At 54.6% G+C, this 25893-nt stretch overlaps 1 protein-coding gene across 1 annotated transcript in view; it reads left to right on the top strand.

The window, feature by feature from the left end:
• LOC115533007 (bromodomain adjacent to zinc finger domain protein 2B-like) overlaps nucleotides 1-25893 on the top strand; it is a 60626-nt gene that overhangs the window by 14959 nt on the left and 19774 nt on the right. Inside the window, 19 exon segments of the mRNA XM_030343164.1 lie at nucleotides 7286-7384; nucleotides 11329-11520; nucleotides 12594-12752; nucleotides 13180-13340; nucleotides 13720-13890; nucleotides 13996-14278; nucleotides 14280-14458; nucleotides 14590-15010; nucleotides 16883-17152; nucleotides 17662-17722; nucleotides 18477-18585; nucleotides 18734-18835; nucleotides 19305-19485; nucleotides 20384-20476; nucleotides 20912-20973; nucleotides 21621-21686; nucleotides 22698-22763; nucleotides 23045-23089; nucleotides 24086-24112. Coding sequence (XP_030199024.1) covers nucleotides 7288-7384; nucleotides 11329-11520; nucleotides 12594-12752; nucleotides 13180-13340; nucleotides 13720-13890; nucleotides 13996-14278; nucleotides 14280-14458; nucleotides 14590-15010; nucleotides 16883-17152; nucleotides 17662-17722; nucleotides 18477-18585; nucleotides 18734-18835; nucleotides 19305-19485; nucleotides 20384-20476; nucleotides 20912-20973; nucleotides 21621-21686; nucleotides 22698-22763; nucleotides 23045-23089; nucleotides 24086-24112 — 2745 coding nt within the window. The 5' untranslated portion in view covers nucleotides 7286-7287.

Here is a 25893-nt window from a genome sequence, read left to right on the forward strand (position 1 = left end):
AGACCCTAATCTAGACCATCGTCTACTCTATCATATAGACCCTAATCTAGACCATCTTCTACTCTATCATATAGACCCTAATCTAGACCATCTTCTACTCTATCATATAGACCCTAATCTAGACCATCTTCTACTCTATCATATGGACCCTAATCTAGACCATCTTCTACTCTATCATATAGACCCTAATCTAGACCATCTTCTACTCTATCACATAGACCCTAATCTAGACCATCTTCTACTCTATCATATAGACCCTAATCTAGACCATCTTCTACTCTATCACATAGACCCTAATCTAGACCATCTTCTACTCTATCACATAGACCCTAATCTAGACCATCTTCTACTCTATCATATAGACCCTAATCTAGACCATCTTCTACTCTATCACATAGACCCTAATCTAGACCATCTTCTACTCTATCATATAGACCCTAATCTAGACCTTTTTCTACTCTATCATATAGAACCTAATCTAGACCATCTTCTACTCTATCATATAGACCCTAATCTAGACCATCTTCTACTCTATCATATGGACCCTAATCTAGACCATCTTCTACTCTATCATATAGACCCTAATCTAGACCATCTTCTACTCTATCACATAGACCCTAATCTAGACCATCTTCTACTCTATCATATAGACCCTAATCTAGACCATCTTCTACTCTATCACATAGACCCTAATCTAGACCATCTTCTACTCTATCATATAGACCCTAATCTAGACCATCTTCTACTCTATCATATAGACCCTAATCTAGACCATCTTCTACTCTATCACATAGACCCTAATCTAGACCATCTTCTACTCTATCATATAGACCCTAATCTAGACCTTTTTCTACTCTATCATATAGAACCTAATCTAGACCATATTCTACTCTATCATATAGACCCTAATCTAGACCATCTTCTACTCATATATACCATAATCTAGACCATCTCGCTGTAACCCCCAGGAGAGGGCATGTTTTTCTCTCCTATTTTTATTATCAGCAGCACATAATCACAGTAATGATGATGCCTTCAGGAAATGATGGAAAATGATGTAGGAGTAAACAGGCAGGGTGAGATGGGAACCCGTGTAATGTGTAGTAATATCACGGTGTATGCGTGATTATCTGTTAAACCCTCTCCACTCTGCCTTTTGGAGCATGGTACACAGAGACCGAGGTGCCGTCTGCCACAGAGAACACGTTGCTCCGCTAGTGTGATGGCCGTGCCCCTTTGTTGTATTGAGGGAGCTGCCGATGGCGGCTGAATCAGGGCTGATGCCTGGTCCCCCTCCCTCCCCCCCTCAGCTCATTAAGATGCGTGCGGAGCCTGCATATTTTATGGCTAATGCATGCGGCTGACGGGCCGGGGAGCAGGCGCCCCAGGAATGTGTCCGTGATGGATGTCAGTCTCCGTGTTTCACCTGGATCCCCGTTCCCGGCCCCCCCTCCCCCCGGCTCGTTCAGGGGGGAGATGATGGGCGCTCGTTGGCAGGCGTGCTCACGCGGCGGTGAAGGACGAATGTGTTTCATCCGTCACAGCCTCGTCCATCAGAGGTCGTTTGCCTCCCTTTCCCCCTCTCTTATTGACGGTAGAATTCAATATGTGCTGCAGACGTGGGTGGGAGCAGAAAGGCCTTTTGGGCGTGAAGGCGGCCCTGAAGGAGGTCCTGCAGAGTGATGGTGACGGGCTCTGTTCCTCGCACAGGAGGACAGGCTGTTACTGTGGGTCATGATGGATGAGGAGCCAGGTGTGAAGGGTGGGCACAGCAGGTCAAGGTGTGATTAGAACCAGGGATGATGGGCTGGGCCGGGCCGGAGGAGCGTGTGGGACTGGTGGGACTGGTGGGACTGGTGGGACTGGTGGGACTGGTGGCATTGCCCCCCCTTCCCACGGAGAACGCTGGGGGGGCCGCCGAGCATGGTCCAGCACTGCCATCTGTCACCCAGCGGTCCCGGGGTGCAGCTGCCCCCGCTCCTCTGCAGCCCGCATGAGGCTCCCACACCCGCTGGAGAACAAGGCCGTCCTCTGGGGCTGCAAGCCTCCCAGCCCCTGTTCAGTTCCCGTTTAGTTCCCGTTCAACCCGTTCAGTTCCCAACCTGTTTGGTTCCTGTTCCCGTTCAGTTCCCAACCTGTTGGGTTCCCTTTCAGTTCCCAACCGGTTGGGTTCCTGTTCAGTTGCCGTTGGGTTCCTGTTGGTGTTGTCACCAGTCTGTGTTGCTCATAGCCGGGTGGGCCTGAGTGAGAGCAGGATTATCGCTGTTCACTGGCATCGACCATCTGTCGTCCTGCAGAACGGACGAGACCGACACAGCCTGCTCACAGGCTAACAGCCCGACCTGAATCACACACATCAAACACACGCACATATGCACTCGCAAAACAGATTTATAGTCTCCCACCTCTTCCTCTCTTCATCCAATTGTTCTGTGTCTATTCCTAGTATCTATATCTATACCTAGTGTCTATACCTAGTATATACCTAGCATCTACCTAGCGTCTATACCTAGCATCTATACCTAGCGTCTATACCTAGCATCCATACCTAGCGCCTATAGCGTCTATTCCTATCGTCTATTCCTATCGTCTATACCTAGTGTCTATACCTAGTGTCTATACCTAGTATATACCTAGTGTCTTTATCTAGTGTCTTTACCTAGTGTCTTTACCTAGTGTCTATACCTAGTGTCTTTACCTAGTATCTATCCCTAGTGTCTATACCTAGTAGCTATACCTAGTGTCTTTACCTAGTATCTATCCCTAGTGTCTATACCTAGTAGCTATACCTAGTGTCTTTACCTAGTATCTATACCTAGTGTCTTTACCTAGTATCTATACCTAGTGTCTTTACCTAGTGTCTTTACCTAGTGTCTATACCTAGTGTCTAATACCTAGTAGCTATACCTAGTGTCTTCACCTAGTATCTATACCTAGTGTCTTTACCTAGTGTCTTTACCTAGTGTCTATACCTAGTGTCTATACCTAGCGTCTATACCAAGCGTCTATACCTAGCGCCTATAGCGTCTATACCTAGCGTCTATACCTAGCGTCTATTCCTATCGTCTATAGCTAGTGTCTATTCCTATCGTCTATACCTAGCATCCATACCTAGCGCCTTTAGTGTCTATACCTAGCGTCTATACCTACTAGCGTCTATACCTAGCAGTGTTTCCCACCACAATTTTGGACACTATGGGGGGGGGGGGGGGGGGGGGGGGGGGGGGGTGGGGTATGGAGCGATTGTTGACGGGGGTATGGAGCGATTGTTGACGGGGGTATGGAGCGATTGCTGACGGGGGGGGGGGGGGGGGGTGGGGGTGGTATGGAGCGATTGTTGACGGGGGGGGGGGGGTATGGAGTGATTGTTGACGGGGGGAGGAGGGGGGGGGGTATGGAGCGATTGTTGACAGGGGGGGGGGGGGGGGGAATCCAATCCCAATGAGAGCGACACAAACTTCGTCTGAGCAAAAAAAAATAAAATAATAATAATAATAATAACTAGAACTGCAAGCAGTTATGCAGGGGTCCAAGAAGTGTGCCTTTCGCCGGCACAACGCGACAAGAAATGTGCATTTCGCCGGCACAACGCGAAGCAAGTATTCAAAACGTTACCGTGAACAACATGTGGATATAAAGGTTTTGACTGTGGGAGCTTCGGTGTGGGAGTTATAGCCTAAAACACGTTTTCAGAACATTCCATTGGCCAAATAGGAGATAGACAATGTCGTCGTTTTTTGGCGCCGCCCTGTTGGCGAAATTTTCCCAAGACAATTTTCCTTTGCCAAAAACTCCCGCCCACATTAATAATTCTTGGCCATATTTTCTATATAGATTCGGGTTTGCCCCTTGATGGTTTCCCTTGAGTTTGAAGAACATTCCTTTGGCCAATTAGAAGATATACAATTTCCTCGTTTATTGCGCCCCCTAATGACGAAATATTCCGAATTCTTTACTGAACGCCATTAAGGGTAGCACCGACATGTGTCTAAAATTTGGACTTGATCCGAGGTCTAATTTTGGTATTTTCTGAATTTTTGCGTATCGTCGTAAAACGTAGCTAATAAACAAATATTCAAAACGCTACCGTTTCGTAGTCGAAGGTCGGATCAAAAAGTGTTTGAGATTTTCTTTTCGTGTTCGTCTGACGATGTCGTGTGCAAAGTTTGGTGTCGATTGGTCAAGAAATGTGGGAGGAGTAGGGAAAAACAGTTTTGCGGTTTTCGCGATTTTGCGAAAAAAAATTATAGACGCAAATGGGCGTGGCCTATGTCAAAAGATGCAGCAGACTCCAGTGAATATGTGGGTACAAGTTTTTGACTGTGGAAGGTTCGGTGTGGGAGTTATAGCCCCAAACGCGTATTCCTTGGTATAGCGCCACCTAGTGGCCGGCATGTCTGGATTTTGTCGTCTGCCGTCACCTCACCGACCTGGATCTAGTCATGCAATTGGCGTGTCGGCACCATTTACGGTTTGGGCTGTGGTACCACTTCTAGCTGGGAATAATAATAATAGGAAGAAAAATCCTTACAAAAACAATAGGGATCCAACCTGTTGGCTTGGACCCCTAATAATAATTCATGTGCACGCAGAGACTATGGCGGCCGAAATTAGACTATGGCGGGGCGCCATAGTCTCGTCAATGTGTGGGAAACACTGCCTAGCGCCTATAGCGTCTATACCTAGAGTCTATACCTAGCATCCATACCTAGCGCCTATAGCGTTTATACCTAGCGTCTATACCTAGCATCCATACCTAGCGCCTATAGCCTCTATACCTAGCGTCTATACCTAGCATCTTTACCTAGTGTCACTGGCGGGGGAGGGATTGTCCTAGGGAGGGGAGGGGAGGGAGATGGGGAAGGAAGGAGTCCCTGAGGGCGATGACTTTCAGCCCGGCGTGGCCGTCTGTCCGTCATACCTCGTAGCTCTAGCAGAAGGTCCTGTTTGGGTTAGCGCCCAAATATTTATTTAGGTCTCTTAATTATGTGTTGTAACAAAGAGCGTTCAAATCACTGTCCCCTCAGAACACAACAACCCAGGGTGTGTTTACCAGGCTGATCTTAACGGGTGGTGGAGTCCCTCCCGGGAGACGTTTCGCTGGCTCTCCCTTTAAATGTTTTTGGTGAGACTTGAACATAAGGAAACATTTGATCTGCTATACTGAAATGTCAGTTTGCTTTGGCTGCAGAACACGATGGCCCAAGAGGAAACCAGCATTTGCGACACTGGCAGTGAAATGCAGAAGTGGGTCTCGTAGTGGTGGCTGGATCCCTGGTGCCGTAGTGGCACCGTAGAGCTGGACACAGCATCACAGAAAGCAGCTGGGTGTGGTGTTCCACGACTGACCGCAGTGGGGGACCGCAGCAGGGACAGGCTGGGATCAACAGGGCGGTTCTTCTGAGAGGATCATTGATATGAAGTCACCTCCTATCTACAAATGAGAAACACACACACTATGCATGGCTCATTCTCTCAAGCCCGCCAATAGCTTCCATGTTTATATATAAATATATGTATATATAGCTAAAGCTTGTGTGTGTGTGTGTTTAGCTTTAGCTTCCATGTTTATGTATATAGCGCTAGCTTCCATGTACGCGAGTGTATTCAGATTAGATTTGGCTTCCATGTGTGTATGCATGTAATATTTATCTTTGGATGTGTTCATGTGCATGTGTAACTAGCGTGGTGTCACGGTGTCTCCTCCGGCGTTGGCAGTGAGGGACATCTCTTGATATTCAGATGAGGCCTCCTCTCCTCCAGTTAATCACCTCCTCGTCTGAGAGCCTGGAGCCACCGGGGAGAGCTCCACATTGTTGCTGTGATATAAAATAGTCCAGCAGAGAAAGGCTGAGGCGGCAAAACCGCAATCTGGTTGAGGTGTTAGAGAGGATTTGGGAGGCGGGGGTGTGGCGGTAATAATAAAAACACCAGGTAGGGCCTGCTGTAGCACCAGGTAGGGCCTGCTGTAGCACCAGGTAGGGCCTGCCAGGTAGGGCCTGCTGTAACACCAGGTAGGGCCTGCCAGGTAGGGCCTGCTGTAGCACCAGGTAGGGCCTCCTGTAACACCAGGTAGGGCCTCCTGTAGCACCAGGTAGGGCTTGCTGTAGCACCAGGTTGGGCCTCGTGTAACACCAGGTAGGGCCTGCTGTAGCACCAGGTAGGGCCTCCTGTAGCACCAGGTAGGGCCTGCCAGGTAGGGCCTCCTGTAGCACCAGGTAGGGCCTGCCAGGTAGGGCCTCCTGTAGCACCAGGTAGGGCCTCCTGTAGCACCAGGTAGGGCCTGCTGTAGCACCAGGTAGGGCCTGCCAGGTAGGGCCTCCTGTAACCCCAGGTAGGGCCTCCTGTAACACCAGGTAGGGCCTCCTGTAGCACCAGGTAGGGCCTGCTGTAGCACCAGGTAGAGCCTGCTGTAGCACCAGGTAGGGCCTCCTGTAGCACCAGGTAGGGCCTCCTGTAGCACCAGGTAGGGCCTGCTGTAGCACCAGGTAGGGCCTGCAAGGTAGGGCCTCCTGTAACCCCAGGTAGGGCCTCCTGTAACACCAGGTAGGGCCTCCTGTAGCACCAGGTAGGGCCTGCTGTAACACCAGGTAGGGCCTGCTGTAGCACCAGGTAGGGCCTGCCAGGTAGGGCCTCCTGTAACCCCAGCTAGGGCCTCCTGTAGCACCAGGTAGGGCCTGCTGTAGCACCAGGTAGGGCCTCCTGTAACCCCAGGTAGGGCCTGCCAGGTAGGGCCTCCTGTAGCACCAGGTAGGGCCTCCTGTAACACCAGGTAGGGCCTCCTGTAGCACCAGGTAGGGCCTGCCAGGTAGGGCCTGCTGTAGCACCAGGTAGGGCCTCCGGTAACACCAGGTAGGGCCTCCTGTAGCACCAGGTAGGGCCTGCCAGGTAGGGCCTCCTGTAACCCCAGGTAGGGCCTCCTGTAACACCAGGTAGGGCCTCCTGTAGCACCAGGTAGGGCCTGCCAGGTAGGGCCTCCTGTAGCACCAGGTAGGGCCTGCTGTAGCACCAGGTAGGGCCTGCTGTAGCACCAGGTAGGGCCTCCTGTAGCACCAGGTAGGGCCTGCTGTAGCACCAGGTAGGGCCTCCTGTAGCACCAGGTAGGGCCTGCTGTAGCACCAGGTAGGGCCTCCTGTAAGCTTCCTGCTTAACCAAAGGCCCTGGCTGGGGTGATGGAGACAGAACAGAGGGCGCGCCTATCTGAATACGGTGTCTGTGATGGAGCAGGAGGTGGTGTTTCTCCTCCTCCTCCTCCCTGTGTTAAAGTGCTGATTGTGTTTGACAGGTATGGAGTCCGGAGGGAGGCTGGCCTCTTCCCCGGGCCCCCCCACCCCGGCCCAGACCCCCTCTGAGGGCGTGCCGCCCCCCGGAGACCCCCCCTGCGGTACGTAGCTAGGAGACGAGAGAGGCATGGGACGTAGGAACTGTTGAGAGGACTTGTGACGTAGTAACTGTTGAGAGGACTTGTGACGTAGGAACTGTTGAGGGGACTTGTGACGTAGGAACTGTTGAGAGGACTTGTGACGTAGGAACTGTTGAGAGGACTTGTGACGTAGTGACTGTTGAGAGGACTTGCGACTAGAGCTGGGTTTCGATTCAAATTTCAAGAATCGATTCGATTCCGATTTTTAAATTTCAGAATCGATTTTTTCAGATTTTCTCAGATTACATCGGATTCGATCCGATTTTGATCTGATTTTCGATCCGATTTCGATTCGATCCGGGGGTTAATGTTATTAAAAATGAAAAATGTATTTGAACCGTTTCCTTCACTTCATGACTGTGTAGAGAAGCAACATATTAAAACTAGTATTATATCAATATTAAACAGCAAATCTTACAAGTATTGGTAGTTACTGATGGCTGGAAAACTGATGAAAAGGTTAAGGGTCAATCTACCTTCAAGAAAGATAATTCAGGACAATAAATGTAGGACATCATTGAGGTGACTATATCTGCAACAGTGGATTCCTACTGGGACACTAACCAGTGCATTATTATTATGCTTGAAAATAATTAAGAATTCACCCAAAAGCGGTTGCTACCAAAAGCATTTTTACTTTCAAACTGCTCACACTAATAAACTGAGAAGTACTGAAACTGAAAAAAATAAATAATAATAATTTTAATTAAAGAAAATCGATCTTTGGACGTACGAATCGATAATCGGTCATTAATATGCGAATCCATTAAAAATCGGAAAATCGATCTTTTCAACACAGCTCTACTTGTGACGTAGTAACTGTTGAGAGGACTTGTGACGTAGTAAGGGTTGTAGAGGTCTTCTCAGTTAACTGCTCAGGTTCTCTGCGTGAGTCTGCTCTAGGGTGCTGCCCAGCGCGGGGTCACCTCATTATTCCAGAGGCCTAATTCACTTCCAGGGCGTTACATTTCATTATTCCGCTCACGCTCCGGCAGATGTTTTTTCACCCAGGTGTAATTAAGACTGGGCGCATTAAGGTGCCCCAGCAGCCTCTCACAGCCCAAGCTCACACTTTCTCCAACAGTTTTGGTCGGAGCGGGAAAGTTGCTGAATTAATTAGTGCCACAGATTAAGAGCGGGGCAGCGGCGGTGGCGGCGGCGGCGGTGGCTGCGGCGGCGGTGTGCCGGCGGCGGGCTGACAGCCTTTAGCTCCAGTTACCCCGGCGGCGCGGGGGCGTCTGCCACGGCGCTGAGCTGTGCGGACATCCTTGTGTTTCTGCTGCATACTAATGTGGTCAAAGCTATTATGCAGTAGTGATACCTAAACTGTCAGCCCACCCGTGGAAATAACATGCAAATGTTCACACTGTGAATTGGGGGAGGGTTTTAGAATGGGGGGATAAGAAATGCTTCCAAATAAGAATTGGTCGTTTTTTTTTTGTCATGCTGTTACAATGATGAACACACTGGAGACATCCTCCTGAATTATTCATTCCAAACGCAGGGAGGTTCTCCAGATAATTTATTGGGGACCGTCACCGAGCACTGAGTGGTGAAACAGATTGGCATCTCAGTGTCACTATAGCACCCACAGAACCTCAGTGTCACTATAGCACCCTCAGAATCTCAGTGTCACTATAACACCCTCAGAACCTCAGTGTCACTATAGCACCCACAGAACCTCAGTGTCACTATAGCACCCTCAGAACCTCAGTGTCCCTATAGCACCCTCAGAACCTCAGTGTCACTATAGCACCCACAGAACCTCAGTGTCACTATAGCACCCACAGAACCTCAGTGTCACTATAGCACCCTCAGAACCTCAGTGTCATAGCACCCTCAGAACCTCAGTGTCACTACAGCACCAGCAGAACCTCAGTGTCACTATAGCACCCTCAGAACCTCAGTGTCACTATAGCACCCTCAGAACCTCAGTGTCACTATAGCACCCTCAGAACCTCAGTGTCACTATAGCACCCTCAGAACCTCAGTGTCACTATAGCACCCTCAGAACCTCAGTGTCACTATAGCACCCTCAGAACCTCAGTGTCACTATAGCACCCTCAGAACCTCAGTGTCACTATAGCACCCTCAGAACCTCAGTGTCACTATAGCACCCTCAGAACCTCAGTGTCACTATAGCACCCTCAGAACCTCAGTGTCACTATAGCACCCTCAGAACCTCAGTGTCACTATAGCACCCTCAGAACCTCAGTGTCATAGCACCCTCAGAACCTCAGTGTCACTATAGCTCCCTCAGAACCTCAGTGTCACTATAGCACCCTCAGAACCTCAGTGTCACTATAGCACCCTCAGAACCTCAGTGTCACTATAGCACCCTCAGAACCTCAGTGTCATTATCGCACCCTCAGAACCTCAGTGTCATAGCACCCTCAGAACCTCAGTGTCACTATAGCACCCACAGAACCTCAGTGTCACTATAGCACCCTCAGAACCTCAGTGTCACTATAGCACCTTCAGAACCTCAGTGTCACTATAGCACCCACAGAACCTCAGTGTCACTATAGCACCCACAGAACCTCAGTGTCACTATAGCACCCTCAGAACCTCAGTGTCCCTATAGCACCCTCAGAACCTCAGTGTCACTACAGCACCCTCAGAACCTCAGTGTCACTATAGCACCCTCAGAACCTCAGTGTCACTATAGCACCCACAGAACCTCAGTGTCACTATAGCTCCCTCAGAACCTCAGTGTCCCTATAGCACCCTCAGAACCCGTAGATTCTCTAAAGCGTTCCTGTCCCTGTGCTGGAGCAGGGAGTAGGGCTGCTCGATTATGGGGGAAAAAAAAAATCATGATTATTTTTGTCAATATTAAAATCACAATTATCTAAACTATTATTTTCAGAAAAAAACAACTAAAAACTAAAATTCCCCCTTAAAAAAATACATGAAAATAATGTTCAAATATGAATCCAGCTGCAAGTTATATATAACATCTAATGAATAAAATAAATATACGAGACAAAAAAGTTCCAAATAAATAAATCGTTTCAACTCTCTTCTATTACTAGACCAATTGACTCAAAAACCGAAATCACGATCAAATGTTCCTCGTTCACCACTAAGCTTTAGGGACTGTCTGGATATTTAATGGAGCAGTGATAAATCGTTCAAGATGCCAGGTTTTGTGGCACTGTGAATCACCTGACACACATGCGTCAAAGCAGAACTGCTTAGACAAGCTGTTTGTGGAAGTTTCTGTGTGTGTAATATATGTAGTGCCCCGGCTGCATGGCCGGGAGGGGAATGCACCAGTCTAGCAGTGGCAGTGGAACTCACACAGCTTGGCTTTATCTCGCCATCGTCCAGCCCAGGAGCTGTTTTTGGCTGCTTTATGGTCACTGAAATAATCCGATCCATCCTCCACTCAGACCACACTATTCATGTATTTTTCTTATCATTCACACTTTATTTATTAAACATTTTACTTATCTCTTTATTCCACATTTTCCCCAATGTCTGGAGTTAGTCCAAACCATAAGTCTCCTTAATCTTCCTGATCTTCCTGCATGTTTAAACCCATCCCTAGGCTTCCATGTTGGTCCTACAGGCCTCAGACCTAGACCTCCACTAACGTAGACCTCCATGTTGGTCCTACAGGCAGCAGACTATGACCTCCACTAACGTAGACCTCCATGTTGGTTCTACAGGCCTCAGACCTCCACTAACGTGGACCTCCATGTTGGTCCTAGAGGCCTCAGACCTAGACCGCCACTAACATAGACCTCCATGTTGGTCCTACAGGCCTCAGACCTCCACTAACGTGGACCTCCATGTTGGTCCTACAGGCCTCAGACCTCCACTAACGTGGACCTCCATGTTGGTCCTAGAGGCCTCAGAGCTCCACTAACGTGGCCCCGCTCTCCCCTTGTCTCCTCCAGGTCCTTTGTTCCAGATGGCCGACCAGCCCTTCAGCCTGTCCGGGGGCTCCGGCGCCTTCCCGCTCCTCGGCCACCCCGCCTTCGGCCTGTTCGCCGCCGCCGCCGGCTCCGGACGCTCCGAGTTCGGAGGCCTGGGGACCCTGGGCGTGTCCGCTGCCCTTGGGGCCCATCCTCAGCTGGGGGCCTTCCCAGGTGAGACACGCACACCAAGGCCGCTTCATCTGCAGTGGTCTAGGTTCCCTGGTTCCTCAGGGGCTGATACCGTCCTGTGTTTGAGTGCCCGGACAGGAGGAGCTTCTTGTCTTGTGTTTCCCTGGTGGCCCCCAGGGCTCAATAAGCACGCTCACCCAGCGGGGGGCGGAGGCTGGTCTGTGGTCCAGTACTCCTCCTAGTTCAGCCTCACACGGCCTCACTCAGGAGCCCACGAAGGCTGGCTGTGGACCAGACAGATGACTCTGACTGTTTCAGAGCTCTAGAGTCAGAGCTCTGAAACAGTCAGAGCTCTGACTGTTTCAGAGCTCTAGAGTCAGGTACTGACCGAGGTGATACTGACCGAGGTGGTACTGACCGAGGTGGTACTGACAGAGGTGGTACTGACCCAGGAGGTACTGACCGAGATGGTACTGACCCAGGTGGTACTGACCCAGGAGGTACTGACTGTTTCAGAGCTCTGACTGTTTCAGAGCTCTAGTGTCAGGTACTGACAGAGGTGGTACTGACCGAGGTGGTACTGACCGAGGTGGTACTGACCCAGGAGGTACTGACCGAGGTGGTTCTGACCCAGGAGGTACTGACCCAGGAGGTACTGACCCAGGTGGTACTGACCCAGGTGGTACTGACCGAGGAGGTACTGACCCAGGAGGTACTGACCCAGGTGGTACTGACCGAGGTGGTACTGACCGAGGTGGTACTGACCGAGGAGGTACTGACCCAGGAGGTACTGACCCAGGAGGTACTGACCGAGGTGGTACTGACCCAGGTGGTACTGACCGAGGAGGTACTGACCGAGGTGGTACTGACCCAGGAGGTACTGACCCAGGAGGTACTGACCCAGGTGGTACTGACCCAGGAGGTACTGACCGAGGTGGTACTGACCCAGGAGGTACTGACCCAGGAGGTACTGACCCAGGAGGTACTGACCGAGGTGGTACTGACCGAGGTGGTACTGACCCAGGAGGTACTGACCCAGGAGGTACTGACCGAGGTGGTACTGACCGAGGTGGTACTGACCCAGGAGGTGCTGACCGAGCTGTTGTCGTCCTCAGACTGGTGGCGAGCCTCGGAGACCCGCGGCCTCAGCGCCCTCTTCCACCCCCTGCTGGGGCTGCCCCCCCTGTTTCCCCCCCCCTTCCACAACCACCACGCCTTCCAGCTCGGCCCCGCCCCAAACGACCGCTCTGCCGCCGCCACCGCTGCTGCTAAAGGTACGTAGCCTGGAGCCATGCTAAAGGTGCGTAGCCTGGAGCCATGCTAAAGGTACGTAGCCTGGAGCCATGCTATGGGTGAGTAGCCTGGAGCCATGCTCAAGGTGCGTAGCCTGGAGCCATGCTATAGGTGAGTAGCCTGGAGCCATGCTCAAGGTGCGTAGCCTGGAGCCATGCTAAAGGTGCGTAGCCTGGAGCCATGCTAAAGGTACGTAGCCTGGAGCCATGCTATAGGTGAGTAGCCTGGAGCCATGCTAAAGGTGCGTAGCCTGGAGCCATGCTATAGGTGAGTAGCCTGGAGCCAGAGTAGCCTGGAGCCAGTGTAGCCTGGAGCCAGGCTCAAGGTGCGTAGCCTGGAGCCAGGCTCAAGGTGCGTAGCCTGGAGCCAGGCTCAAGGTGATAACGCTCCCTGTCTCCTGTTCTCCAGGAACCAGGAGAGCTGTGAACGGGGGGGCGGTCCGATCCCCCCCGGCTGGGAACGGGGCCCCTCACCGGGCCCCCGCCCAGCGGGCCCTCTCCCTGGAGAGGAGCAGAGCCACCAGGAGCAGCCCGGGGGCTCCGGAGCAGCAGAGCCCGCAGAGAGAGCAGGTCACTATGTGCTGCTGCTCCTCCTCCTCCTCCTCCCTCTCCTCCTCCTCCTCCTCCTCCTCCTCCCTGACTCCTCCTCCTCCCTGACTCCTCCTCCTCCTCAGAGCTCCTCCTCCCTGACTCCTCAGAGCTCCTCCTCCCTGACTCCTCAGAGCTCCTCCTCCCTGACTCCTCAGAGCTCCTCCTCCCTGACTCCTCCTCCTCCCTGACTCCTCCTCCTCCCTGACTCCTCAGAGCTCCTCCCTGACTCCTCAGAGCTCCTCCTCCCTGACTCCTCCTCCTCCCTCACTCCTCAGAGCTCCTCCTCCCTGACTCCTCAGAGCTCCTCCTCCTTGACTCCTCAGAGCTCCTCCTCCCTGACTCTTGTTGTTTCTCTCAGGCGTTGAGCCCCAGCCCGCCAGAGTGCGGCAGCCAATCGGCTTCCTCCTTGGAGAGCTCCAGTGACGATGGAGTGAGCAGCAGCGACCTGGACGACGAAGACGACGAGGAAGAGGACGAGGAGCTGTCCAGCGACAGCGACGACTCTGAGGACGCTCGAGGGAAGCTGAAGGTGTGTGTGTGTGTGTGTGTGTGTGTGTGTGTGTGTGTGTGTGTGTGTGTGTGTGTGTGTGTGTGTGTGTGTGTGTGTGTGACCCCCTAACCTCCTCTTCCTCAGCCCCCCGCTCAGGGGCCGACCCCGGAGAGGAAGAGGAAGAGGGCGTCTGAAGGGGAGGAGGCGCGCGGCAGGAAGAGGTCTTCCTCCTCCTCCCAGCCCCAGTCTTCCTCCCTGGCCACCATAGCGCTCCGCCCCTGGACGAGGGGGGGGGGGGGGGGAGGAGGAGGAGGAGGAGGGGGAGGAGCCCACGCAGCACACCAGTGTTATCCAGACCACCGGATTGGCCGCCGGTCACCAGCCTCCAGCGATGGTTCCGGCCCCCCACAGAGAGACCTCTGCCGGACCCCCGTCCTCCCACTGCTCCTCCCCCATGCACTCCTCCTCGCCCAAGTCCCCGTCTCACCCCTCGTCCCCCACGCCTCCCTCGGGCCCCGCCTCCCCCTCACACAGAGCCAGGGCTCTGACCCAGCTCACCCAGCCCCGCCCCCGCGACGCCTCCCTCCAGGCCTCCACCCTGCAGCAGGTGAGCAGCCCGGCAGTGGGGGGGTAAGGTGCAGCTCACGTACAGCACAGGGTCTGGTGTAGCTGAAGCGCTTTGAACCAGATGGCACGGCGGTGAATACTGACCAGCTTGCCGCTCCCCTGTGCGTCCAGCCCTTCCTCCCACAGGGCTCCTTCAGGCGGGACCCCCCGGGCTCCCACAGAGGTCTGAGGAGGCGGCCTTCGTCTCCGCCCCCCTCCCCCTGGAGCCACACCAACCTGTTCCTGAGTGCGCTGACCAACGGGGCCCTGCCGCCCCCGCTGGACGTCCAGGACGCCCCCCTGGCCCTCACCACCAGGGCCCGCGCGCCGGAGCCCCTTCCCCTGCCGGTGGACCTCTGCACCGGGGCCCGGAGGCCCCCCCCCTCCTCCGCCGCGGCCCACGGGCCCACCAGGGGCGGGCGCTCAGCTCCCTCGGACGCAGCCCTCAGGAGCACGGAGTCGGACATCAGCAGCAGCAAGGATTCAGAAGACTCCCTGGAGGAGGAAGAGGACGACGAAGAGGATGACGAGGAGGAGGACGGCAGCCTGTCGGGTGGGTTTAATACACAAACCATCTACAGCCTGTCGGGTGGGTTTAATACGCAGACCGTCTACAGCCTGTCGGGTGGGTTTAATATACAGACCGTCTACAGCCTGACGGGTGGGTTTAATATACAGACCGTCTACAGCCTGTCTGTTATTATACAGAACGTCTACAGCCTGTCTGTTAATACACAAACCGTCTACAGCCTGTCGGGTGGGTTTAATATACAGACCTTCTACAGCCTGACGGGTGGGTTTAATATAGACCGTCTACAGCCTGTCTGTTATTACACAGACCGTCTACAGCCTGTCTGTTATTACACAGACCGTCTACAGCCTGTCTGTTAATACACAGACCGTCTACAGCCTGTCTGTTAATACACAGACCGTCTACAGCCTGTCTGTTAATACACAGACCGTCTACAGCCTGTCTGTTATTACACAGACCGTCTACAGCCTGTCTGTTATTACACAGACCGTCTACAGCCTGTCTGTTAATACACAGACCGTCTACAGCCTGTCTGTTAATACACAGACCGTCTACAGCCTGACGGGTGGGTTTAATATACAGACCGTCTACAGCCTGTCTGTTATTACACAGACCGTCTACAGCCTGACGGGTGGGTTTGATATACAGACCGTCTACAGCCTGTCTGTTATTACACAGACCGTCTACAGCCTGTCTGTTAATACACAGACCGTCTACAGCCTGTCTGTTAATACACAGACCGTCTACAGCCTCATGCGGTGCCGGCAGGTCTGACTCCTCATAGCTCCTCCTCCCTGGCTCCTCAGAGGGCCGGGACCATCGATGTTTCTGAGGGGAATGTTAGACCTCAGACCTGTTGATTCATCTCCCTGTCTCCCTCCTTCTCCCTCCTCTCCCCCTCCTCTCTCCCTCCTCTCTCCCTCCCTCCTCTCTCCCTCCTCCCTCCCTCCTTCTCCCTCCTCTCCCCCTCCTCTCTCCTCCCTCTCTCTCTCATCTTCCTATCGTCTCTCCCTCCTCTCCCCCTCCTCTCCTCCCTCTCTCCCTCCTCTCCCCCTCCTCCCTCCCTCCCTCCTCTCCCTCTCCTTTCTCCCTCCTCCCTCCCTCCTTTTCCCTCCTCTCCCCCTCCTCTCTCCTCCCTCTCTCCCTCGTCTCGCCCTCCTCTCTCCTCCCTCTCCCCCTCGTCTCTCCCTCCTCTCTCCTCCCTCTCTCCCTCGTCTCTCCCTCCTCTCTCCTCCCTCTCTCCCTCCTCTCCCCCTCCTCTCTCCTCCCTCTCTCCCTCGTCTCTCCCTCCTCTCTCCTCCCTCTCTCCCTCCTCTCCCCCTCCTCTCTCCTCCCTCTCTCCCTCGTCTCTCCCTCCTCTCTCCTCCCTCTCTCCCTCCTCTCCCCCTCCTCTCTCCTACCTCTCTCCCTCGTCTCTCCCTCCTCTCTCCTCCCTCTCTCCCTCCTCTTCCTCTACTCTCTCCTTTCCCTCCCTCTCTCCCTCCTCTCTCCTTTCTCTCCTCCTCCTCTCCCTCGTCTCTCCCTCCTCTCTCCTCCCTCTCTCCCTCCTCTTCCTCTACTCTCTCCTTTCCCTCCCTCTCTCCCTCCTCTCTCCTTTCTCTCCTCCTCCTCTCCCTCCTCCCTCCCTCCTCTCTCCCTCCTCTCCCCCTCCTCTCTCCCTCCTCTCCCCCTCCTCCCTCCCTCCTCTCCTCTTCCTGTCTCCCTCCTCTCCCCCTCCTCCCTCCCTCCTCTCCCCCTCCTCTCTCCCTCCTCTCCCCCTCCTCTCTCCCTCCTCTCCCTCCTCCCTCCCTCCTCTCCCCCTCCTCCCTCCCTCCTCTCCTCCTCCTGTCTCCCTCCTCTCCCCCTCCTCCCTCCCTCCTCTCCCCCTCCTCTCCCCCATCTCCCCCTCCTCAGACAGCAGTCTGGAGAGCGACTCGGACGTCTCGGAGGACGACCCCCCGGATCGGGGGGGGCCGGAGGCGGACGCGGAGGGACCCCCTCCCACACTGAGGCGCTCCCTGTTCTGTCCCTCCTCCTCCTCCAGCTTCTCCCCCCTCAACCTCCAGCTCTCCAGGCCCCGCGACCCGCTGCCCCGGGCCCTGGAGGGCCCCACCACGGGGCCCCCTGCTGGCGCTCTGCCCTACGGCCCCCCCCCCACCTCCACCCCCTCCTCCACCGCTCCTGGTACCTAACCTCTCTGACCTACACCCCCACCTCCTCCCCCTCCTCCTACACCCCCACCTCCTCCCCCTCCTCCACCACCCCCACCTCCTCCCCCTCCTCCCCCTCCCCCACCTCCTCCCGCTCCTCCACCTCCTCCCCCTCCTCCACCTCCTGCACCTCCTCCACCTCCTCCTCTACCTCCTCCACCTCCTCCTCCACCCCCTCCACCTCCTCCACCTCCTCCACCTCCTCCTCCACCTCCTCCACCTCCTCCTCCTCCACCCCCTCCTCCACCGCTCATGGTAACTAACCTCTCTGACCTACACCCCATGAGGTGGAGGAACACTTTCACACTGCTCCGCTCGGAGCACAAGGATCACTCAAAGAAACCCCTGTAATGCCAATCGGGTTAGGGTCTAAGGCAGGGATGCATGAGGTCCGGCCTCTTAGTAGACAGAAGGAGTAGCACAGTGGAGCAGGCCGGTCTACCCTGATGGGGAGCAGTACCTCATGTGTCCCTTTGTCCCCAGGAACAGGGAGGAGGAGGAGGGTGACTGACGAGCAGGTCCTCAGAGTTCCCCTTCAGTTCGGGTAAGACCACTCTGTCTACGTTGGGTTAACGCTCAGAACCATCAGCTCAGAACCATCAGCTCAGAACCATCAGCTCAGTGGAGAGGACGAGAGCTGCTCTAGATGGTTAACGCTAGAGCCATGAAGAGCAGCTTTAGGCCTTAAGAGAACCTCATCACCAACTCCCTCCACATCAGAGGAGCCCATCTGGAAGGAACGGGAGCAGGATGAACTGAACCCTTAGAGGGAGGGTTTAATGTCCGGATGACAAACAACTATTGAATGTATTGATGAATGATTTGATCAAAAAATATATTTGGAGGTTAGACTGACAGGTGGGCTGGCCAATCTTTTAATGTGTACCGAACAAGGTGATTGGCCGGGCTTTACCAGGCCTGGCCATGTCTCTAACCCTGGGACCCCGTAGGTGACCCCGGAGGTGACCCCGGGGTGACCCCGGAGGTGACCCCGGGGTGACCCCGGAGGTGACCCCGGAGGTGATCCCGGGGTGACCCCGGAGGTGTCCCCGGGGTGACCCCGGAGGTGACCCCGGGGTGACCCCGGAGGTGACCCCGGAGGTGACCCCGGAGGTGATCCCGGGGTGACCCCGGAGGTGATCCCGGAGGTGACCCCGGGGTGACCCCGGGGTGACCCCGGAGGTGACCCCGGGTGTGACCCTGGGTGTGACCCTGGGTGTGACCCATTGGTGTGACCCTGGGTGTGACCCTGGGTGTGACCCTGGGTGTGACCCATTGGTGTGACCCTGGTGTTCCAGGTGGCAGAGGGAGACCCGTATCCAGGCGCTGGGGGGCCGTCTGCAGGGAGAGGTGTCCTACTACGCCCCCTGTGGCAAGAAGCTGCGCCAGTACCCAGACGTCATGAAGGTAGGGAACCGCCTGGCCTGGTTTCATACTGTACTGCAGTAACCTGATGACGGGCATCCATCTGTTCCTTCTCCTGTAGTACCTCTCCAGGAACGGGATGACGCAGATCACACGAGACAACTTCATCCATCTGTTCCTTCTCCTGTAGTACCTCTCCAGGAACGGGATGACGCAGATCACACGAGACAACTTCAGCTTCAGCACCAAGATCAGAGTGGGAGACTTCTACCAAGGGAGGGAAGGACCCCAGGTACCTTCTGCTTTCAGTCTTTAGTCCCATTTTAGAGGCCCTCCTGGCCCCAGGGCTCCCAGTCAGTGTGTTCTCCTGGCCCCAGGGCTCCCAGTCAGTGTGTTCTCCTGGCCCCAGGGCTCCCAGTCAGTGTGTTCTCCTGGCCCCAGGGCTCCCAGTCAGTGTGTTCTCCTGGCCCCAGGGCTCCCAGTCAGTGTGTTCTCCTGGCCCCAGGGCTCCCAGTCAGTGTGTTCTCCTGGCCCCAGGGCTCCCAGTCAGTGTGTTCTCCTGGCCCCAGGGCTCCCAGTCAGTGTGTTCTCCTGGCCCCAGGGCTCCCAGTCAGTGTGTTCTCCTGGCCCCAGGGCTCCCAGTCAGTGTGTTCTCCTGGCCCCAGGGCTCCCAGTCAGTGTGTTCTCCTGGCCCCAGGGCTCCCAGTCAGTGTGTTCTCCTGGCCCCAGGGCTCCCAGTCAGTGTGTTCTCCTGGCCCCAGGGCTCCCAGTGGTTCCTGCTGGGGGAGGAGCAGGTTGCTCCATGCATCGTGGCCATGGACGGGAGGCGGAGTCGGCAGGGCCCGGGGCCATCCCCCCGCCAACCCCCCCGCCAACCCCCCCGCCACGGAGACGTCCAGGACGCCAGCGGACTAAAACTGCTACGCAAACTAGAAGCCCAAGGTACGCATAGAACCGACCGGAAGGTACCCTATAGAAGGACCCGAAGGTACCCTATAGAAGGACCCGAAGGTACCCTATAGAAGGACCAGAAGGTACCCTATAGAAGGACCAGAAGGTACCCTATAGAAGGACCCGAAGGTACCCTATAGAAGGACCCGAAGGTACCCTATAGAAGGACCAGAAGGTACCCTATAGAAGGACCCGAAGGTACCCTATAGAAGGACCCGAAGGTACCCTATAGAAGGACTAGAAAGTACCCTATAGAAGGACCAGAAGGTACCCTATAGAAGGACCAGAAGGTACCCTATAGAAGGACCCGAAGGTACCCTATAGAAGGACCCGAAGGTACCCTATAGAAGGACTAGAAAGTACCCTATAGAAGGACCAGAAGGTACCCTATAGAAGGACCAGAAGGTACCCTATAGAAGGACCAGAAGGTACCCTATAGAAGGACCCAAAGGTACCCTATAGAAGGACCCGAAGGTACCCTATAGAAGGACCAGAAGGTACCCTATAGAATGACCAGAAGGTACCCTATAGAAGGACCAGAAGGTACCCTATAGAAGGACCAGAAGGTGCCCTATAGAAGGACCAGAAGGTACCCTAGAAGGACCAGAAGGTACCCTATAGAAGGACCAGAAGGTACCCCATAGAAGGACCAGAAGGTACCCTATAGAAGGACCAGAAGGTACCCTATAGAAGGACCCGCAGGTACCCTATAGAAGGACCAGAAGGTATCTGATCTGATCCTGGGGTTTGGTCCCTGGGGTTAGGGGTGCAACCTGTGACCCAAGGAGGCTTACGGTGGGATTGGGGGGAGCCTGTGACCTCTGACCCCAGGAGGCTGGTGATGGGTTTGGGGTACAGTCTGTGACCTCTGACCCCTTGTCCTCTGCAGAGATCGCTCGGCAGGCCACTCAGATCAAGGAGATGAGGAAGCTGGAGAGGCTTGCGGTAGCCCGGGCAGCCAAGGAGGCCCGGAGACAGCAAGGTGGGCCGAGAACCTCCCTAACCTAATCTAACCTTCCGTCAGTGTTATCACCCCCCTCACCTGCCCCCTGCTGGAGAACACTGCAGGAGACAGCAAGGTGGGCCGAGAACCTCTCTAACCTTCCATCAGTGTTATCACCACCGTCACCTGCCCCCTGCTGGAGAACACTGCAGGGGACACATCTCAATGAGTTAAGCCCAACATGAGGAACTGGTCAGTGAACACGGTGGAACCGGTCAGTGAACACGGTGGAACCGGTCAGTGAACACGGTGGAACCGGTCACTGAACACGGTGGAACCGGTCAGTGAACACGGTGGAATCGGTTACTGAACACGGTGGAACCGGTCAGTGAACACGGTGGAACCGGTTACTGAACACGGTGGAACCGGTCAGTGAACACAGTGGAACCTTACTGAACCCGGTTTGTGTTCCAGCGGTCCTGGCTGGAGAGGAGAGGAGGAAGAGGAAGGAGCAGATGAAGATTCAGAAGCAGCAGGTTAGACTTTCATTTTTTTTAAAAGATGAACATGAGCCCTGTAATCGATATATTTATTGTGGCGATCAGCACGGGAAGGACGAGACGGGAGCCCAGGTTCAGCTGTCATACAACTCTCGACTACGAGCGTTGCCTTTATTTGACGCACATGACGCACAAAAACACACTCAAGATAACCAATGGACATAACGTCTCGGTGACGGTGTCGGAACAATAACTCAGTAACAACCAATAACACTGACCCTCCCAGAGAGACAAACCCCACACAATGGCCCCGCCGCCACGGACCTAGGAGGGGCGCCAGAGGTCCCACCTCAGCACGGGACCACGCCCACGGTCGCTACTATATATAAATATATGTGTGTGTATGTTTATAGAATACACATCAATATAGATGTCTATATATATAATATATGTGTACATTATATATACATGTGTATATATCCCACTATATTATATATTCATGTGTATATATAATATGCATGTGTATAAACTGTATAATCACTGCTTGATGCTCTTGTAAAATGCAAAGATTAAAGATACTTACCTTTTCTCTTCTGCACACACACGTGCACACACACACACACACACACACACACACACACACACACACACACACACACACACACACACACACACACACGCAGGAGAAGATGCAGCGTGTGCAGCAGATTCGGGCGGAGAAGGAGATGCGTGCTCAGCATATTCTGGAGGTAAGTCCTGGAAGGTAAAGCCCTGCCTCTGCCCTCAAAGGCCCACGGCAACGTTATGTAACGCACCTTTGGTTGCTTGGTTACTGATGCTTTATTGTTATTCAATAATTTGTTGAACAGTAGGCAACGTTATATTTAGGATAGTTGTGCCCATAGTGGATTGTAAGCAGTGTTATTGGCTTGGGGCCAACAGGAGCACAGACGCCCTGCTAGGGGTAACCGTGGTAACCCACACACACGCCCTGACAAAGGAAACCGTGGTAACCCACACCACACACACACATGCCCTGCTAGGGGTAACCGTGGTAACCCACACGCACGCCCTGCTAGGGGTAACCGTGGTAACCCACACATGCCCTGCTAGGGGTAACCGCAGTTACCTCCACACACACGCCCTGCTATGGGTCCCCATGGTAACCCACACCACACACCAGTCCTTCTAGGGGTCACCAAGGGAACCTACACACGTCCTGCTATGGGTCACCATGGTAACCTACACACGTCCTGCTAGGGGTCACCACGGTAACCTATTCACACGTCCTGCTAGGGGTCACCATGGTAAGTCCTACACCCTCCCTGCGGCCCTCTCCCTGACTGCACTGCAGCCTTTGAGACTTTAGCATCAAGGGAAATAATGACATAACCGCACAATTCTAGAATATGTTAAGTTTGACATTATCAGCTCAGCCACTGGCTGTGAGGGACCTTTGAGGAAACCATCAATCAGAGAAATATCAATCATGTGATTATGAACGGATGAGTCTATCCTTTATGTTTGATTATGAACTGTTTATCCAAGTCCATTTTCTATCCCTACTCCTATGAAGCTATGTAATCAGGAGATTTAATCAAGATCAATTCACTGAACTCCTATTAATTAGTGGCGTTATATATTATACATATTGATGAAGTGTGAGGATGCGAGCCTAGACCCTGCCCTGAGGACTCTGAGCTGGCGGCTGCTCCTCACCCAGTGGGTGTGCTGAGCCTAAACACTGTTCTGCTGCGCAGGAGAGAAGGAACAGGAAGGCGGAAGCAGCCAATGCCAAGGTAGAGGAGGCGGAGAGGCGAAGCCAGGTCAGTGTAGAGCTCACCCCCATGTCATGTTCAGCCCCCCCCCCCCCGGGAGACACCCGTTACCATGGCATCGTTACCAGTGTCATCAGCAGCAGCAGCCTCTGCAAGAATCCAATGAGTAGCCTTCCATTGTCACCCGAACTCTGACCACCCCCCCAGTAGCCAATCAGATCAGCCGTACAGAACATGGTCGCCTGTCTGTGATGGTCCATCCATGTGTCATGTGTGTGTGTTTGAGCCAATGGGGAGGCGTGTGATGTAAAGTGTGTCTATGTCCACAGGAGAAGGAGGTGCGGAGACAGCAGGCCGTGGTACTGAAGCACCAGGTAGGAGACACACATGTAGCCCCCAGGTAGAGACACACCTGTACCCCCAGGTAGAACACACCTGTACCCCCAGGTAGAGACACACCTGTACCCCCAGGTAGAGACACACCTGTAGCCCCCAGGTAGAGACACACCTGTACCCCCAGGTAGAGACACACCTGTAGCCCCCAGGTAGAGACACACCTGTACCCCCAGGTAGAGACACACCTGTACCCCCAGGTAGAGACACACCTAATAGCCCCCAGGTAGAGACACACCTGTAGCCCCCAGGTAGAGACACACCTGTAGCCCCCAGGTAGAGACACACCTGTAGCCCCACGGTAGAGACACACATGTACCCCCAGGTAGAGACACACCTGTACCCCCAGGTAGAGACACACCTGTAGCCCCCAGGTAGAGACACACCTGTAGCCCCAGGTAGAGACACACCTGTAGCCCCCAGGTAGAGACACACCTGTACCCCCAGGTAGAGACACACCTGTAGCCCCCAGGTAGAGACACACCTGTAGCCCCCAGGTAGAGACACACCTGTACCCCCAGGTAGAGACACACCTGTAGCCCCCAGGTAGAGACACAACTGTACCCCCAGGTAGAGACACACCTGTACCCCCAGGAAGAGACACACCTGTACCCCCAGGTAGAGACACCTGTACCCCCAGGTAGAGACACACCTGTACCCCCAGGTAGAGACACACCTGTACCCCCAGGTAGAGACACACCTGTACCCCCAGGTAGAGACACACCTGTACCCCCCAGGTAGAGAGACACTCCTGTAGCCCCCAGGTAGAGACACACCTGTAGGGGCCCAGTGGGGGGGCTGAACGGGGCCGATAGGACCCTGAGGGGCTCTCCTAGTCTTCTTCTTCAGCCTTTATTCTTCACCCCAGACCAGGGCAGCTGTGCTGGGGGGTTTAGGTATTTTGTCTTTCTCTCACTTGAATTTCACCTTTGGTCTCATTCTCTCCTCTGTTATTCTTTGACCTCTCTTTCTGCCAGGAGTTGGAGAGGCATAGACTAGATATGGTATGGGTATGGTTTTTCTCCCTTCATCTTCATCGCTGCATGCTGTCACCAGTGGTGGCCATCATAGCATCACACCTAGCCTAGCGCTGGCATCAATGGTGGTCATCATAGCATCACACCTAGCCTAGTGATGGCATCAATCATGGTCATCATAGCATCACACCTAGCCTAGCGATGGCATCAATGGTGGCCATCATAGCATCACACCTAGCCTAGCGCTGACATCGCCTTCCACCGTTCTGCATGGCTTAATCTTACACACACACGCATGCACGCACATGTACACACACATGTACACACATATGTACACACACGCCAACAGTCTCACAAACAGTATCTTGGAGATCATCCCTCACCTGGTTGAGTGCAGCCCCGGACCCAAGAGGACCAACTGGCGGCCATGTGTTGCTGTTTGGGATTCACTGAGCTCTCTCTTCTCACAGCTCTGTTCAGCTCATTAGAGCTGAACCTCACTAGACCCCCCCCTGAACCTCACTAGACCCCCCCCTGAACCTCACTAGACCCCCCCCTGAACCTCACTAGACCCCCCCTGAACCTCACTAGACCCCCCCCTGAACCTCACTAGACCCCACCTGAACCTCACTAGACCCCCCCCTGAACCTCACTAGACCCCCCCCCCCTGAACCTCACTAGACCCCCCCCTGAACCTCACTAGACCCCCCCCCTGAACCTCACTAGACCCCCCCCCTGAACCTCACTAGACCCCCCCCTGAACCTCACTAGACCCCCCCTGAACCTCACTAGACCCCCCCCTGAACCTCACTAGACCCCCCCCTGAACCTCACTAGACCCCCCCCTGAACCTCACTAGACCCCCCCTGAACCTCACTAGACCCCCCCTGAACCTCACTAGACCCCCCCCTGAACCTCACTAGACCCCCCCCCTGAACCTCACTAGACCCCCCCTGAACCTCACTAGACCCCCCCTGAACCTCACTAGCCCCCCCCCTGAACCTCACTAGACCCCCCCCTGAACCTCACTAGACCCCCCCCCCCTGAACCTCACTAGACCCCCCCCCGAACCTCACTAGACCCCCCCCTGAACCTCACTAGACCCCCCCCTGAACCTCACTAGCCCCCCCCTGAACCTCACTAGACCCCCCCCTGAACCTCACTAGACCCCCCCCCTGAAGCTCACTAGACCCCCCCCCCTGAACCTCACTAGACCCCCCCCTGAACCTCACTAGACCCCCCCCCCCCTGAACCTCACTAGACCCCCCCCCCTGAACCTCACTAGACCCCCCCCCCTGAACCTCACTAGACCCCCCCCTGAACCTCACTAGACCCCCCCCTGAACCTCACTAGACCCCCCCCTGAACCTCACTAGACCCCCCCCTGAAGCTCACTAGACCCCCCCCCTGAACCTCACTAGACCCCTCCCTGAACCTCACTAGACCCCCCCCCCCCCTGAACCTCACTAGACCCCCCCCCCTGAACCTCACTAGACCCCCCCCCCCTGAACCTCACTAGACCCCCCCCCTGAACCTCACTAGACCCCCCCCTGAACCTCACTAGACCCCCCCCCCTGAACCTCACTAGACCCCCCCCTGAACCTCACTAGACCCCCCCCCCTGAACCTCACGAGCCCCCCCCCCCTGAACCTCACTAGACCCCCCCCCCTGAACCTCACTAGACCCCCCCCTGAACCTCACTAGACCCCCCCCCCCTGAACCTCACTAGACCCCCCCCCCTGAACCTCACTAGACCCCCCCCCCCCCCTGAACCTCACTAGACCCCCCCCCCCTGAACCTCACTAGACGC

The sequence above is a fragment of the Gadus morhua genome, chromosome 20 (genome assembly GCF_902167405.1).
Source record: "Gadus morhua chromosome 20, gadMor3.0, whole genome shotgun sequence".
In the NCBI taxonomy this organism is placed as follows: Eukaryota; Metazoa; Chordata; class Actinopteri; order Gadiformes; family Gadidae; genus Gadus; species Gadus morhua.